At 50.0% G+C, this 17,487-nt stretch overlaps 1 protein-coding gene across 1 annotated transcript; it reads left to right on the top strand.

The window, feature by feature from the left end:
- The first annotated feature begins 5,301 nt into the window (after nucleotides 1-5,301).
- Nucleotides 5,302-17,487, top strand: DUSP5 (dual specificity phosphatase 5). Its single transcript, XM_055560322.1, has 4 exons — nucleotides 5,302-5,869; nucleotides 10,459-10,607; nucleotides 13,620-13,839; nucleotides 16,598-17,487. Exons 1-4 carry the CDS (start codon nucleotides 5,491-5,493, stop codon nucleotides 17,002-17,004), a joined length of 1,155 nt encoding a protein of 384 aa, XP_055416297.1. The 5' UTR covers nucleotides 5,302-5,490; the 3' UTR covers nucleotides 17,005-17,487.

Here is a 17,487-nt window from a genome sequence, read left to right on the forward strand (position 1 = left end):
TGAGTTCTTAATATGCACCAGGCATTCTAAGTAGCCGTCCATTCTAAGTAACTTAACCCATTGAATCATGATAGTAACTTATGAGCTAAGTCCTATTTTCATTCCCATTTTATAGAGGAGGAAACAGTGTACCAGTGTATCGGCATTTGACTGAGTAAATGCTTTGCTGATGGATATTATTATTACTAGCAACAACAACTGTACAAATACCTTATGCTTACATCATGCTATAGCTTTATGTACATTATGTCATTGTCACTCACCGTGTACAGATAGACGCTAATGTCCCTACTTTATAGAAGAGGAAACCATGACAGCAAAGGGTGAGTGATTCTCAACAGTCACACAGCAAGTGCCTAGATCCTGAAGTGAATTTTGTATTCACTCCACTCTAAGGTCCTGGGAGTGAGGGAGATGGGAGGGCCATGGGGAGAAAAACACCTACACACCCAGAAGGCACTCTACAAATATTAAAGAAGCAACAAAAGCTGGTCATAGCAGAGGCTGAACAAAAATCCAGCTCTTTGACTCCTAGTCCAGTGCTCTTTCCTTTTTACCAAGATGGTGTGAAGCAAGTCTTGGGTCCAGACCCAATAGCAGTCTTGAAGAAACCAGAGAAAGTAGTGCTCTTAAAGAAAAAAATAACATCATTTTCATATCTCTGCTTTTCCCACATTTTCAATAATGAGCATGTGCTACTTGCATGATGAGAAACAAAAAAGCCAATGAAGTGAGCTGGCAAAATGCATCCATTGGAGAGCTGGGGCTGCTAGTGGACCCTTGGGTTGTCTTCAGAATGGCTCTGGGCCCCTGCCCTGGCATTCTGGGGTACCCTCTGATCCACAGGCCACCTGGCCCCACTTCACAGGCAGATGAAGGCAGCAGGGGCAGACACAGGCGTTCCCAGGTCTGTGCAGCTTCCCTACGCTGGAAGCTGAAAACTGCGTGTGCACTTTTCCAAGGAACAGGCCTACGCTTTTTAGAAAGGGGCACTATGACCCTCCACCAGGTAAGAACATCAGATCACAATAATGAGTCAGGGCCTGAGGGCTAAGATGACCGGTCAAAGGAGGGGACAAGAAACACAAAAATCTTCTTGCCCAGCTCTGAGGAACTGGCATCGGAGAGAGAATGACAAATAAAGCAAGGTCTTGCTTCATATACTCACGCTAATTTAAATTCTGCTTTTTTTCTTGAACCACACTGCCGCCCCCGCCCCCTCCCCCCTCCCCCTCCCCCCTCCCCCTTACTCCCATTCCCAAGCAGTGGTGGGGCTGGGGGTGAGGAGTCAGACATCCTCCTCTTCCAAATTTTACTTCCTGATCCTAGGGCCTGTGAGTCTACAGCTTCCTGTCTTGTCTCCTGATCCAGGGTGTAGGGCCCTTATTTATGTTGTGGCCAACTTTTTCCCCTGCATGCCTACTAAGAAGCCTGCTGCTTTCAAGTCTCAGCAAGCACCAGATTTCATTCTGCCAAAACTGCGTGAGCCCCTGCCATGTGTTGGGTGTTATGATGGGGTCACCGATAGTGGGAAAAGTCCTGAGTGTGGCCTGGGAGCCTTCAGACTAACAGCAGGACAGATAACACTCCTGTGACGGGCTGGGGGAGGGGCAAACGGCAAGAGCGTGAGAACCCCCAGGAGGGCAACTGATAAACAGGCTGGCGGATCAACAGGTCACTTCTTGGAGGTGAAACCTTAGCTCTGGAGCTGGTGTGTGAAGGTGGAGAAGGATTCCTAACAAAGGAGTGAGGGAGGCACTTTAGGAAATGGGCAGTTCTGTGTGACTGGAGGCTGGAGTTGGGAAAGGGGGACGGAAGGAGAGAAACAAGGCTGGAGGTGGGTGATGGCCAGTTGGTTAGAACAAGGATCTTGGTGTTCCACTAAGGAATCTAGATTTTTATCAGACAGTGCGTAGGTGTCCCTGAGGGTTTCTGAGCAGAGAAGTTGGGCTCTGTGCTCTGATCTAAGCTTTGAAAGATCACATTGCAGAGGACAAGAGAGCAAGGAGAGGACCTCAAGATTGGGAAACAGGATGCTACTGTAGGGCCCAGTGGTAGGGCTAAAGGGGCCCTTTAACTAATACTGTGGATGGCATCACCGACTCAATGGACATGAGTTTGAACAAACTCCGGGAGATGGTGAAGGACCGGGAAGCCTGGCATGCTGCAGTCCACGGGGTCGCAGAGTCAGATATGACTTAGAGACTTAGAGACTGAACAAGAACAACAAATGGGGGGCACCGGCTACAAAATTCGTGGGGCCCAGTACCAAAGGAAAAGTCAGGGTTCCTTGTCCGAAAATTATTGTCAATAGAGTGACAGCAAGCATTAAAGCAAGCATTGTGCCCTTCTAAGTACAGCCTTGTCCAGCTACACAGGTCACACGCTCAGGAAGCTGGCCCTGGCCACGGGACTAGAAAGGGCAGCTGAGGAAGGAGATCTGAAAGGCAGAGTCCCGGGACTTGGTGAACTGTTGGGCATAAGAAATGACAGACAAATCCCGTTGACAGATGACCTTCCTGCACTGCTTGCCAGGCCACCCTACCACTATCCCCTTGGGTTGCCCACGATCAACTTCTACTTAGTAATAATCTAAACTTCACCTCCAACTCCTCCTCCTGCTACACACCCAGACTTGTTCCTGCAGGGTCCCTATCTAAAGGTGTCACCATTCACTCAGTCACCTTCTACCCCTGTCTCCCTCATCCCAGCCCTTCCGGCAATTTACTTCCTAACTGTCTCTCCCATCTGTGTGGCCTCTTCAATTGCTGCTATCACTGCCAAGTTCCGGCTGGGGCCTTATCAGCTCAGGCCTGGATTACCCACAAAAGCCTCCTATCTGTCTCCCTGAGCCCAGTCTGGACCCCACCCCCACCCTCAAATAAAACATCTTTCCTCCACAGGACGACCTAAATGAGGTCCTCAAATGCTCACCTGACCAGGTCCCTGAGTAACATCCTCATCTGGGGCTGCGCCAGCCAAAGGCTAAGACTAAAGGCCTTACATGACACATACGTCCTTCTGCCACCTGACCTGCTTAATCTTCTAATAAATACCAAAAATGCCTTAGTCTCCCACATACCGCCAGCACACACCATTCTGGGTTCTTATTGGTTTTTTTTGTTTTTTTTTAATTCCTTTACCTTCCCTGGTGGCTCAGATGGTAAAGAGTGTGCCTTCAATGTGAGAGACCTGGATTTGATTCCTGGGCTGGGAAGATTCCCTGAAGGAGGGAATGGTTACCCACTCCAGGATTCTTGCCTGGAGAATCCCATGGACAGAAGAGCCTGGTGGGATACAGTCCACGGGGTCGCAAAGAGTCAGACACAACTGAGCGACTAACACTAAGCAACTAAGCAAGGGGTTACCTGTGCCTGGAATGCTTTCCACTCCCTCCCTCCACAGCCTGGCTCTCCTTGATTCATTCCTGTAAGCTCACCTCAGCTCTCCTCTGCTCTAGGTGGCCTTCTCCAGAGCTCCAGCCTACCCCACCTCATACACATGGATGCTCTGTCACACTGACTATAGGTCTGTGGCCGGGCCGAGCCTCTTCTCTGAGCTGGGGGCAGTTGGAGCAGTCCTGATCACATTAGTGTCCAGCGACCAGTACATAGCCTGGCCATGTGGGTGCTCCATACATGTGTGGTCATAGGTTGAAATGTCTAGAGGTAGAAGGTTTGGTGACACTAGAGGAGGAGCAGATTGCAGGGAAGGCTGGCACGGATAACCGCAAAGAGAAAGAAAACCTTCCTTCCACGCCTTCATTAAGGCTCCTATGGCAAGGCGAGGACAGTGCCTCTGACTGAAGGCAGCTGAGACCCAGAGGCAATGGCCAGCTAGCTGGTGTCTTGTGTGATTGCATTTGATTTCAGAATTCAATTTCTGTTTCCTTCTAAAAACGTCATCCCCCTTTGTAGCAAACAAGCCCCTCCCTAGTGGAGGCAGCCTATTTTCCATCAGGCAGTCCCCTTTCCTCTCAGGCTCACAATAAAATGGTTAGTCCTGAGATTGAAGGGAGAAGCCTGTTTCCCTAAGAGTGTCTCTGCAGCTACCGGGGCATAGAGCTGCCCCTCAATAAATACTTGCTGAATGGGTGAGTGTGTCCAGTTCCCCAAGACTGGGGATGGGAAGCCTAAAGCTGCTGGGGACTGGTGGGGGCAGACAGCCTGGGATTATACTTTATCCACAGATAATCCCCTAAATCCCAGAAGCCACCTGGACAGTTGGCTGGGCTGAGCTCCATCAACAGTGCATGCTGACGCTGCAGCTGAGTTCACCACAGATATTTTCCGGGTGACAGAAAATGGTTCCTCAAAAAACAACCATTCTAATTTTTTTTTTTCAGTGAAATTTTAGCTTTTTTTTTTTATTATTGGGGGGGGGTACAGCCGATTAACAATGTTGTGGTAGTTTCAGGTGAACAGCAAAGGAACTCAGCCTTACATATACATGTATCCATTCTTCCCCAAACGCCCCCCTCCCATCCAGAATGTCACAAAGCATTAAGTAGAGTTTCAAGCGCTGTGCAATAGGTCCTTACAACCATTCTAATTTTTATCTGGGAGTGTGACAAAGAAAAGGACCATCAATCCTTTGAGGGCAGAATCCATTTGGGGAGATTAACTGCTGGCTCCTCTCTTCCTATTTTTACTTTCGGGTACTTTTACGGTGGAAAATTTCAAAATATAAAGAAAAGTAGAGAAAACAGTATAATGAACACCCAGGTACCAATCCCCAATGATTACCAATACAAGCCCAAACTTGAGTCATCAATAACTCAGACTTCGAAGCAAATTCCAGCTATCATCTCATTTCCCGCGTAAAGACTTCCGTAACGCCTGAAATCTGCTTCTGATTCATCTGGGGGCACGACCGAGGGCGCCCCTAGCTCTGCCTACCGCACTGTCAGGCACGGCCCCCAGAAGGTCCAGAACCTACGTCTATGAAACTCAAAGCCTATGGTGCGACGCTAGCTCTGCCTCCTCCGCTTCCTCCTCTTCCCGCACAGCGTGGGTCACCTCGGCCTCCTCGCATTCCTGACAACCCACCGGCAGTCCTCGGTGATGCGCCAGTGAGTGTCTGCGCGCAGCGCCGCAGAGAACACAGCGAGGCACCTTCCACTTCCTCTTTCTCGAGCTGACTAACGCTGGGCGCCCGCCCCGCGCGTCCCGCCCCCTGGGGGCGTGACCGCGGCCCGAAGGGGCGGGGAAATACCCATATTCCGCCTTATATGGGCAGCCACGTCACAGGCTGCACACCCATTCACATAAAATGCTGCGCTGCCGGCGGAATCCCCGGCTTCTGCGGCAGAGAGTGGCCCGGCCGGGCGCCGAGCGTGCGGGGCGGGAAAGAAGAGTTGAGCGTCCGCTCCGGCGCCGGGCTCGGTCGGCCGGCCGCAGCCCCGTGGGGTCGTCCTCCTGGGCCTCGCCGGCGGGCACCCTGGCTGTGGGCACCTGCGGCGCGCACGGCGCGGGGCCGCTGGGCGGCGGCATGAAGGTCACGTCGCTCGACGGGCGCCAGCTCCGCAAGATGCTTCGCAAAGAGGCGGCGGCGCGCTGTGTGGTGCTCGACTGCCGGCCCTACCTGGCCTTCGCCGCCTCGAGCGTACGCGGCTCGCTGAACGTCAACCTCAACTCGGTGGTGTTGCGGAGGGCCCGCGGCGGCGCGGTGTCGGCGCGCTACGTGCTGCCCGACGAGGCGGCGCGCGCGCGGCTGCTGCAGGAGGGCGGCGGCGGCGTGGCGGCCGTCGTCGTGCTGGACCAGGGCAGCCGGCACTGGCAGAAGCTGCGCGAAGAGAGCGCCGCCCGCGTCGTGCTCACCTCGCTGCTCGCCTGCCTGCCCGCCGGCCCGCGGGTCTACTTCCTCAAAGGTGAGCTGCGTCGGAGCCGCGGGTCCTTGGTCACCCCACCGCGACAGGACGGCCCCGGGCTCTGGGGTCCCCTGCTGGCGCCGGCGCCTTCCTCGATCCTGGCGCCGGGGAAGTTCTGCACCCTGGGGCTTGACGTGCGCCGGGAAGGCCACGGCCGGTGTCAGCGCTCGCAGCTTCTCCGTCCCCACCTGTGTTCCTCGAAAGCGTTTGACGGCCTGGCTGCCCGGGGGAGGGGGTGGGGTTGCTGCACGCTGCTGGGGGCGCTGCTTCTTAGCAGTTAGGGAGCGCCCAGCACGAGCCGGGTTTCCTGGCGCCGGCTTCATGTCTTTCCCTGGGGCCGACGCTCTGGAGCCTTCCTGATGGACAGATCTGAAGGGATCCGCGGGTCGCCACCACCCCCCAGGAGCGTGGCGCCGCGGTGTCCCCTTTCCTCCCGCCTGGACAATTAACTTATGTTAGGCTGTGTCTTCATCGACCCTCTTGCCTTTTTGACCCTGGCGAGTCCCTCCCCTCTCTTCCTTTTCATTTCATTGTATTGCTTTTTATTGTTTCTTGGCTTCCCTTTCTCCCCTTCCAGGCCTTTCTAGCTCCATTTGGAGCTGACAGTCTTTAGTCTTCTCACTCTTTTTCACCTCCTCTCTCCCGCCCCGGGATCATCCCCTGGACTGGTCGTGGGCCAGAGCTGGGGCACCTAACACGGTCCCCCGGGGGCGGGCGGCAGGTTGGCCGGCGAGCCAGGACCTAGGAGAGGGGCCACAGGGTGCTTGTGAAGGGGACGGCGGCGCATTTGGTTTGAGACCCTCCAGTAGCTGCTTTACCAGTCTGCACGTTACACCTGCTGGGGGAGATGACTTTGCTGGTGGGTGGGTGATTTACTGTCAAATTACAGAGTATTGATTTCTGTATCACTTCCTGTGATTGCTGCCGCCTTTTATTTGAGTCCGTTTTAACCTCAAGTGTATGGAAGGCTTAGCTTGTAGGGAAGAGACGACGAGGACTCAGCCCAGACAGCTCTGGGAGGTCGCCTTGAGATATAACATAGCTGGAATTCAGAACTCAGGTGCGGTGAGCTGAGAACGTGAGGGCGCTGTTTTAGAACCGTGCAACGTGTGGAGTTTTACATCTTCCAGATTGGGAGATTCCAGAGATTCAGGGGCAGCTCCCACCTCGATTAGCACCTCTTGCAGGCTGTCTGTCCCCAGAGACACCAGAGGCAGAAGATCTTTCTCTTGCACCCAGCCTCAGCCCCCAGGAGATGGAGAGTGCCCTCTAAACTCTGCAGAGCTTTCACACACAGCCCCTGATTTCTTTGTCTTCCTGATACCCTTTTTGGTCTCTTCTTAGCCGTGAGTACAGGGAAAGCTTCTGCCTCTCCAGCAGCATGAAAGATACCTTCCAGGAAACCCCTTCTGGTTCTACCTCTGGTCTCCAGCCCTCTCCAAGGGGCCGTGCAAGCCATTTGAAAGTTATTGCCACAGGAAGTAGGCAGCTCTGTAGACTCACATCTCAAGTAAAAATGATTTTTTTTTAAATTTTTAATGAAAGTAACATGCTGTACAATGAAAAGTGGATCTTCTGCACACCCTAGAACCCAGTTCCACTCCCCAGAGGCAACAGTCAACTATTTCTTGTTCATCTTTAGATAAATTAATTTTCCATGAGTATCTTTTAAAAATAGGATTATTTTGTATATTTCCTGCTCCTGCCTCTTTCACCTAACTAGATTTTGAGAGACTTGTCCATATCAGAGCATACATGTCCTATTCACTTTTTAAACTCATCCCCTGATGATAGCCAGTAAGTAGATTGCTTCATGCCTTAGTATTTGAAGCAGTGTGGGAGAGTATGGCATCACTGACTCGATGGACGTGAGTCTGGGTGAACTCCGGGAGTTGGTGATGGACAGGGAGGCCTGGTGTGCTGTGATTCATGGGGTCACAAAGAGTCGGACACGACTGAGCGACTGAACTGGGAGAGTATATCTCTGTCCAAATGCTTTTGTGTGTGCACTATCTTTTGGTAAAATTATGAGAATCGCCAGGTCACAGTTTATGTCTGTTTTAAATTTCAGTAAAAATTGCTTGATACTTAGCCTTACAACAATGCTGAACTTTTAAGTTGTTGCCAAAGAAAATAATTTCTTCACCTAACTCACGTCCAGATAGGAGCTCAGGTTTTTGATCTCGTGGCATCTCAGATCGTGGGGGCAGTGCCTTGTACATTTCTGTCAATGCCTTCTGCACACACACACACACACACACACACACACAAAACCCACTAAAATGAATTGACCAAATGACATTGTCAATGTGTATTTTATAGATAGTGTCTGTCCTCTTTCTCTGCTCAACTCCCCTGGTATTGCAGTGGTGATCAATGAGTGAGTGTCTTCAGAACCACTCTGAAGACAACTGAAGCAGCCAAGAGTTGCTACAGCTCTTGCATCTCAAGTGAGGCACCAGAGAGGAATGCTCCATCTCTCCACCCTTCTGATGGGAGTGGGTGAAAGACAGAGACCATCTAATCTGGAGGACTCCTGACCCCAACTTGAAGAGGCAGGCCCCTGTTTATCTGTCTCTCGTCACACTGAGACTCTTTGTCTGCCTGCCATATTTTGTGAACAGGCAAGCAGGACCCAGCCTACACCCGCACCTCCTGTCAGTCCTCCTAACAGCCAGCTCTTTTAAGTGCTCTATTTAAAGCCAAGAGATGGGGTGACCTGAAGGCTTTTCTTTCCCAAGCTTCATGCTGGAGTTTGAGAGGGGCCTGGGCCGCTTCACTTCAGATTCCTGTCCCCTATCACTCATTGTGTCTCCTAGAAACGAAAATGTTGAGGCACAAGAAGTGCTTTGCTTACTAGGGGCACCTCTTCGGAGGAAGCTGAAGGTCCGTGCAGGGGGCAGAGGCAGTGGTGGTGAAGGAAGGGAAACTAAGCCACAGATAATTCCAAACTTTCCACCTCTGCCCTCCTCCGGCATGACCTGTCAGCATGACCGGGAAATTGGTCATTGTGGAGGTCCGGAAGCTCATCTGGGGAGGCCCGGGTGGCTATTTGTTGAAGTGACCACAGGGGAGATTTGGGTGTGCTTGGTGGGGGGTGGGGCAGTTCCAGCACACTGAGAGGAAGCAGTAATGGTGAGATGATTCATTCTAGGAATTGGCCACAGCTTCTGAAAGAGAGCTGGAGACTGCCGAATAATCCATTAACCATTTGCCTATGGCAGGGGTTTAAAAAAGCCACCATGTGCTCCACTGTGGGGCTATCACAGCACCAAAAGACAAAAGGAAAAAAAGGGGGCCGTTGGGAAAAAAAAATATGGTCTCAGAATGCTTCTTTAACTGATGGTTGAAGGAATTCCTTGGCAGTCTAATGGTTAGGACTGGGCACTTTCACCGCCAGGGCCCAGGTTCAATCCCTGGTCCAGGAACTAAAGATCCTGCAAGTCACAGAGTGTGGCCAAAAAAAAAGTGATGTTTTGACCCCAATTCTCTGGAAAAAGAAGCAGGTTTTCTGGAGGCTCTAGGAAATGGCTTAGGTCCCTTTGGAGTGGAAGCAGGGGGTTTCCCCACACGAGGCTGGCCTAGTCACCCAGCAGCACTTGGCATTCTCAGGCTTCAGGGCCAGTTTTTTTGTTCGGTTCTCCCCACTTCCTGTATGGGCCCAAGAATTTACATACTCAAGTTTCTCTGATTTGGTCAGAGTAGTTCTTACCTTAAGTGATCCAATTGGATAAGTTTAAATGTAGTTAGGATTTTTATAGAATACCTGCGGGTAGTTGACTTATCAGTTTGAGGGTGTGTATGCACACACAAGGGCGTGTGTAGCTGGGGAGAAAGTTCAGGAGGGGAGGGTAATAATAAAGGGGAGAGTAGGTGGCCATCAAGGGGAAAGCAGCGGGGGTTGGGGGTGGAGATAAGAATTAAGTTCAGAAGGCCTCATTCCTCTAACTTGGTTTAGAAGGTAATTAACTAGATTGATTACACTGGACCTGTGGAGAGAACTGGCAGCAGTGTTCTTAGCACCTTGGGAAGGAGAAAGGGCAGGGCTGTTTTATGGCCCTGAGGTTAAAACCTCTTGTAAGACCCCATTCCCTTATAGAGGGGGTTTCATCTATAATCCTGTTTAGAGCTGATTGGCTATGGATGAAACAGACCAGTTTAGGAGCTTCTTTCAAGAATTAATGAAATTCTGCATAATCACACCTGGATTTTAGATAAATGTGAGAAAATGGCTTTTGTTGTCTGGAAGGGTTTGGTTAATATTTGCCAGATGTCAGATATATTTCCTTTCACAGCTTAAGCTTCTTCTGATAGACATTAAAAGTTAATCATTGCCTTTGAACTGTACCTTTTTAGGAGAGAAAGAGAGAGTGAGTATGTGTTTATCTGTGGAGCCCATTTCTATTCTAAAACTATTACTTGTTTTGGCTCAGTTTTTTTATAAGACCAGAATGTATAGTAAATTAATACCTTTTTTTAATATTCCACTCTCAGGATATTGATCAATTCTAGGCATTTTCTCACAGACTGAAAAAAAAAAAAAAAGTCAGTGCTTATATCTCTCTTGCTTTTTTATTTTTGTCTTTTAGGGGGATATGAGACTTTCTACTCAGAATATCCTGAGTGTTGTGTGGATGTAAAACCCATTTCACAAGAGAAGGTTGAAACTGAGAGAGCCCTCATCAGTCAGCGTGGGAAATCAGTGCTCAACATCAGCTACAGGCCGGCCTATGACCAGGTACGTGGTGTGGAAGTGCCATCCAGGCCCCTGGCTCTGTTCCTTGCACAGCACCCTGGCTCTCCCTCTCCCTAATCACTAACGTTGGTTGGTTCTTTTGTGGATCAGGGAGCTGGCAGAGGCCTCTAGCTTTGGAGAACCTCTGTTGCTTGCCAACTTGAGTTTCCATCCAAGAGTACATGGGCTTCCTTCCAGCAAATAAGCTGTCAAGAGCAAACACGCTTCAGGATGCTCGGTGGCTTCTGGAGAAAAGGGGAAGTGAAAGATATATTATTGTTAGCTGGCCTGGGAGGTGCAGAGAAGCATCGAAATAGCAGTTTAGGTTTCCCTGAAGACGTTTTCAGAGATGACATTCAGGCTTCCTGTGTTGGTCTTCTGTGTAATTGCTCCCGCTCTGCAGTTTCTGCAAACCAACCCGGTACCTGTAAAGGCGTGTCTTGGTATTTTTAACTGAAGGAAGAAGATTGGGGGAGGGTTGTAGAGAAACTACTGTTTGGAAGGCTATGCAGCTTCCTTTAGGGGTTTCTGATGCTTATAATTCCATAAATTCTGAAACCAGAGATCAAGAGACACTAGAGGATTTCATATGTCTACAAACACGTGGGTTTTTTCCCTTCCTAGAATTGTACTTTTTGGCAACCCACTAAAGGCAAAAAAAGTGGACGGCTCAGCTAGGGGGTTACCTATGATGCAGGAGGATGGGGGGGAGGGGGAGGGAAGCAAGCAAGGACCCAGATGTGCAGAAACCAGAGATCAAAACCTGCTTTCCCATTTTACAGAGGGAAAAACTGTCACAGCTCGTGGGTGATTGGTTTTTGCTGCTCGGTTCATGGCAGCACTAAGCTCAGAACTCCCTTCTTTTCATCCCTTGCTCTGGTCCTTTTCAGGACCCTGTTCTGTTTGCCACTTGCCCTCTTTTGGAAGAAGGTCATTCCAGTAGGTACTTGACTTGGTAGGAGGAACTTTTTTGGTTCTTCACACAAAATAAGAACATACCCAAATCATAAGAAGGAGGACTTCTAGATGCTACTGCATAAGATGCCAGCTGCCTGCCATGAGCAGAGCTCTGCCCCCTGGGGATAGACTTCCAGGTTCAGCCAGGTGGCTTTTCCTTGAATGGAATCTTTGGTCAGGAAACCTATTCGCTTGGCGAGATGCCAAGGTTATTATTTTGCTTGTTTTCCTTTGTTAAAATTACAGAGTATGATGAACCCTGGGCTTTCAAGCCGTGGGCATCCGGCTTAGCTGGATTTCCATTTGCGTTTGTTTGTTTGGGTGGTGTTTTCCCCCCTCCCTTTCTCAGAAAGTGAAAGAGAAATGAGAATTTGCAGGATGTTGTGAAAGCACAGCAGCCCTTTGGCCAAGCAAGAACCGGGGGAGGCCCTGAAGTGTCTCCAAGACTCATCTGGGGAAGCCCCTAGTGTTACTTCTTAGAAGAGCTTCTGCCTTGAGAAAAGCTGGGGGAGGTCGTGTTAACCTTTGAGGTTTCTGAAGCCCTTTGGTTTCTTCCTCTTGAGTCTAAGAAGAAGATTCAAAAAAGGAAAGAAATATGCTTTCAGGGGTGTCGGTTGGGCTAAGCTCCAGGAGAAACTGAGTAGGATCCCAGGTCTGGTGTGGCAGCATTTTCTAATCTCTAAAGAGAGGGAGACGTCTGTGTAGTTACATCTTAAGTGTTAAGCCCAGGGGCCAGCTAGCAAAAGTACTGGTTGTTACTATTACTACCTTTTGTAAAATCTCTTTAAGTTTCTTTCAAGTGGTCAAACTGACCTTTGCCTTAAACACCCAACATCTCCGGAAAGGAAAAGCAGACACCCATGTGGAGTATTCTGAGAACTGCCTTCTTCTGCTGGCCCTCATCCCATGCCCTTTTCCCTACCATGGGGCTGGCAGAGAGTTTCCATTCCACTTTTATTCCAGGACAGGAAATGGAAACACAGGAAATGGATGGATGATACGAGAAAGGCGGCCAAAGACACAGTCACCGTCACCCCAGCTCAGTGTTTTTCCCTGTAGATCCCGGGCTCCCATTGTTCCCGCTGTGGAACGATAGCTTTTCTGGCCACCCTGGAAATGCTGAGACTGCCAGAGTCTGATTAGCCAGCAGTTCTTTTTAGCTTTGCTTCAGGGTAGATGTTCTCTGGTTCTTTGGATCCTTCGTAACTAGAAACCTCAGGTATAGGGTGTCTCCCAAACGGGTAAGGATGTAAGCATCTCTCAGCGAAACTCAGCTCTACTAAAGATCAGGCCTGGGACTTCCCTGATGGTCCACTGGTTAAGATTCAATGCCTCCACTGCAGGGGACATGGGTTTGATCCCTGGTCAGGGAACTAAGATCCTGCATCCCACATGCTGAGCAGCATAGCTAAGAAAAAAACAACAAAAAAAGACCAAGCCTCTGATCATGGCCTAACAGCTTTTCCTTATCTGAGGATTTCAGATAGATAGTGGTTATTTTCACTTCTGAGACGTATACTTTTGGGGATAGTGGGAGGCACATTTTGGTGTTAGATCCAAATGCCTCTTAGGATCAACAGTGTCCTAGGTTTGATGAAACACATTACATCCAAGGTCAAGACTGTAAAGGAGGGGGCTCTAGAAGGAAATGGAGGTTGCCCCCAAGGTTCAGGCCTTGGCCTGGCACTCATGGGGCAGCTAGAACTTCAACATGGTCTTCTCAAGCCTTCCACCACCCCACCCTGCTTCTCATCCTTGTCAGTCTACAAGGGCTGCCAACATTTCCCTCCACCTCGATATATGTAAGGAAATGAAAATCTCAGCCGTGTGGGATTTACTGTCCCTGAGTCCCAGGGCAGTGACATAGGGTAGAGAGTTTACCAGGATGGAGGCTCTACCCAAACTCTTGGTTAAACTGCCCTGGCTCTCAACTCTCTACCTGGGAACCAGAGAGGGAACCTCCGAATTGAAAACATATAGGTCAGGATTGTTTTCTTTCTTCTCCCCAAAGAGCAAGCTGATCAGTGTTTCCTGGTTGTCCTTTGCCCCTGCTTCCAGGGCGGCCCAGTTGAAATCCTTCCGTTCCTTTACCTTGGAAGTGCCTATCACGCATCCAAGTGCGAGTTCCTTGCCAACCTGCACATCACAGCCCTGCTCAACGTCTCCCGGCGGACCTCCGAGGCCTGCACGACGCACCTACACTACAAATGGATCCCCGTGGAAGACAACAATGCGGCTGACATCAGCTCCCACTTTCAAGAAGCAATAGACTTTATCGGTACGTGCCGCCGTCCTCAGTTATTTGGGGGGGGGTGTTCTTGGATTTTGATGTACTGATGGAGGTCACCCCATCGCTGAGAAGAAAAGCATTTTGTTTGAGCAACCACCACAAGTGGGAGCCAAGAAGAGATTCACCTCAGAACGACAGAGGGGCGGATTTGAACTGCTGTTTAATAGGAGCTTTAATCTGCAGGATAAATGCATTAGTTAATATCATCTTAAGGCAGTACTCACTACCGTTCTGTTAGTGTTTCTGGCTGGATGGGAAGCAGAGTGCGTCCATGAGTGATGCTGCATGCCAGGGACGCAGGGGAGGGAAAGAACCACGCAGACTGTGCTTCTACATAGATTGGGATATTTTTAAAAGCAAACAGAAGGATCGAGAGAGCATTACTTATGCACTGAACCCCCGGGGCCCCAGCTGCTTTCAACGGTTTTTGGCAAACTGCTTTGGGGGCAATTTGTTTTGCATTTTCAGCTCATTTTGGATTAACAGTAACACTGGACTCAAGCTCCGTGCTTTATGCACAGAGAAGTTGGCATCTTTTTGCATCCTTTGTATGTTCCGTAAGGTAGTTATCACTTACTCCATTGTGTAGGCCTGGGAACCTCTGGTCCCTCTGCCTAGAAAGGGCTTTTGGGCCTTGGGATTTCAACTCCTCAGAGCGGACTGGACTGTTCTTTCATTTGACATCTTTTTCTCCCATCCATCTCCCTTGGGGACTAGGCTGGGCACCGCTCCCCACTCTTGTGGACTTGCTTCCCTTTCCAGAGTCCTCTTTCCCCTTTAACGTTGCACAGCTGTTGAAGCTGAGCAGCAGTCTTCCTGCTTCTGGCTGTGAGGGATGTTGGAGGGGAAAGGCTGGTATTGAGTGTAGCAGTGATATCTTAGTGCAGGGAGCCATTAAAGGGCTCCCCTCATCTGCCACGTGGTGGGCCCTCTGCTTATCACACACAATTTCTACTCCATGGAAACCCACCGAGAAACTCACTGCAAGCAAAAGGCTGAGCCTGCCCTCCCTGGCCCCTGAGCCTCTGGGCTGAGACGGTTCCTCTGGAGCCTCCGAGGGGCAGCTGAAACGATGGGCTCAGGGTGGGAAATCCTTGACTTGTTCTCCCTGTCCCTGGGAATGCCTTGCCCTTCAGCCTGTTATTTAATTACCTAGATAGCTTCTCAGTGAGGTCATGAAACAGCCCCCATCACTTCTCAGATGCCTCCCTCCCCATCTGGTGTGTGTATTGTGTCTGTTGTGTACACAAGCATACAAACCCACAGCATTCTGAAGGCACACGAGCTACTTTTCCCCAAACCCCTCCCCCTGCTGAAGGAGGGAGGGACTGAGGCCAAACCATGCTCGCACTGACCCTTTCCAAGGACCACATGGAAGGCAAGCCCCGAGGGGTGGAATGGAATCCAGAAACAATGTTCTGTAGGCTCTTTGGTTTCTGGGATTTGGCTCTGGGCCAACTAAAAGCTGGATGACAAGGAGGCCAGTGGAGGAGCAGAAGAAAATTGTGTAGTCGTGACCCTGTAATCCTAGGAACTTGGAGTCCCCTTTGAACTAATTTACAATTTTTTTTTTCCTTTTGAATCAGAGACTATATTGGGGGCACCTCTAAGGAGCTATCCTGGGGAATCCTTTGAGATTTTCATTCTGGAAACTCAAGGGATCCTTCCTGACTGCTCAGAAACCTGATCTTTTAGATCTTAGAGATGCAGCTGCAAACCTTTTTTAAACATGAGGAAGGAGGTGGGTAAGGGGGCTGACTTTTATTGGCCTTTCAAAATCTTAAATGTTTTTGCATTTGGTGGCCTGACATAGTGCCAGGTATGTCTAACTTCCTGTGATGTAATTGTTTCCTCACTAGCAAAAGAGGGAATTGGAAAGACTCTTTTTTGTGGTTTTAATTTGATGTGTATATATGCTTAACCTTTTACCCCTGCCCATTTTTAACAGTTAGAGCTCTTTTTGGGGTAGGAGTAGAACAGAAAAGGAGGGCACCCCGCCCCCGCCCCTCACCTTTGTGAAACTGAGCTAAACCATGCTAACTGACGGTGGTAGCTTTATAGCAGCAACTCCCGTTGTTGTGCAAGAGGGAGTTTGCCAAAGCCATTTATATCCTCCGTCTCGTAAGCGTCACTTAGCCAAGGCTATAATTAGCGGCTGCACACTATTTATTGTATGTTTCATTGGTGGGAACCCTGGGGGCTGAGCCAAGCATTGCACCCTGGCATAGCCAAACAAGGTGCCCGGGGAGGCTGGAAGGCCCCTCCCAGGATGGGGACTAGGTTATCACCATTAGAATCAGATCCTGAGAGACAGGAATTGCTTTTCCAAGTCAATCTTTGAGCCTCTCAGAAAAATGTGAATGTGCAATAAAAACTTGCATGCGGTTTGAGAGATATTCCCAAAGCCTTCTTGAAACCCATTTGTGGAACCCAAGTTAAGATGGCATCCCCAGGAAGGGGTTACTCCAGGTCTAGAGTCTCTCTAGTGGCAGAACCTGTGCAAGTACCCTGACAAACTAAGGTTTGTGTAGGTCCTACAGAGGGATGGACATCAGTGGGACTCCGAGGTCTGTCCTCGCCAGTGAGGATTAAAGACTGGCAGAAGCCTACTGTGGGACCACTGCTGTTGAGCAGACATGATGAGACTTGATAACTAGGTCACTTCTTTTTAAAGTCACTTTTTTTAAACCCAATTGCCTTTGAGTCCCCATCCCAACTCAGTCCCACTGTCTCTTCTTTCTTCCAGACTGTGTCAGGGAAAAGGGAGGCAAGGTCCTGGTTCACTGTGAGGCTGGGATCTCCCGCTCGCCCACCATCTGCATGGCTTACCTCATGAAGACCAAGCAGTTCCACCTGAAGGAAGCCTTTGATTACATCAAGCAGAGGAGGAGTGTGGTCTCACCCAACTTTGGCTTCATGGGCCAGCTCCTACAGTATGAGTCTGAGATCCTGCCTTCCGCGCCCACCCCTCAGGCTCCCTCCTGCCAAGGAGAGGCAGCCGGCCCTTCATTCCTCGCCCACTTGCAGACACTGAGCCCTGATGTGCAGGCTTCATACTGCACGTTCCCTACCTCGGTGCTGGCCCCAGTGCCCACCCACTCGACAGCCTCAGAGCTCAGCCGGAGCCCCCTGGCCACAGCCACATCCTGCTAAATCCGAGCTGGGGGAGCCAGCCCAGCCCCAAGAACAACTGTGATTTTGTATTTTGACTTGTGGACATTTCACACCTGTGCAATACTGAAGACCTCACCCTGTCCTGCTGTCCTGGTGGGACAGCGAAGGGGTCACTAGGTTTGCAGACCAACTTGAGACTGACCTCGGGACTGAAGGAAGGCCAAGCCATTATGAGAGCACAGTGCGTGCTGACTACTGTACTTCCAGACCCCCGCCCTCAGGACTGCCCAGTCTTTGCACCTCAAAATTCGCCTTTTCATTTCAAGCATAAGGCAATAAATAACCTGCAGCAACATGGGAGAAAGCAGTTGCTAGACCAGGAGAAAAGGCAGTCATGAAGCCAGTTCATTTTGAAGGAAGCACAATTTCCATCTTTTGTTTTTTTTTTTAATTTTGGCAGTCTCTATATCTGTCTCTGTTGCTTCAGAGCATAAGCTGATCACCACCTAGTCAGGAAAGTAA

The sequence above is a fragment of the Bubalus kerabau genome, chromosome 22 (assembly GCF_029407905.1).
Source record: "Bubalus kerabau isolate K-KA32 ecotype Philippines breed swamp buffalo chromosome 22, PCC_UOA_SB_1v2, whole genome shotgun sequence".
NCBI classification, from domain to species: Eukaryota; Metazoa; Chordata; class Mammalia; order Artiodactyla; family Bovidae; genus Bubalus; species Bubalus kerabau.

What these genes read in the sequence shown, in the direction of transcription:
- DUSP5 (XM_055560322.1), top strand. Translation starts at nt 5,491, where the DNA reads ATGAAGGTCACGTCGCTCGACGGGCGCCAGCTCCGCAAGATGCTTCGC. An exon ending in GCGGGTCTACTTCCTCAAAG is followed by an intron (nt 5,870 to 10,458) that starts GTGAGCTGCGTC and finishes TTTGTCTTTTAG; the next exon opens with GGGGATATGAGACTTTCTAC. An exon ending in AGAAGCAATAGACTTTATCG is followed by an intron (nt 13,840 to 16,597) that starts GTACGTGCCGCC and finishes TCTTTCTTCCAG; the next exon opens with ACTGTGTCAGGGAAAAGGGA.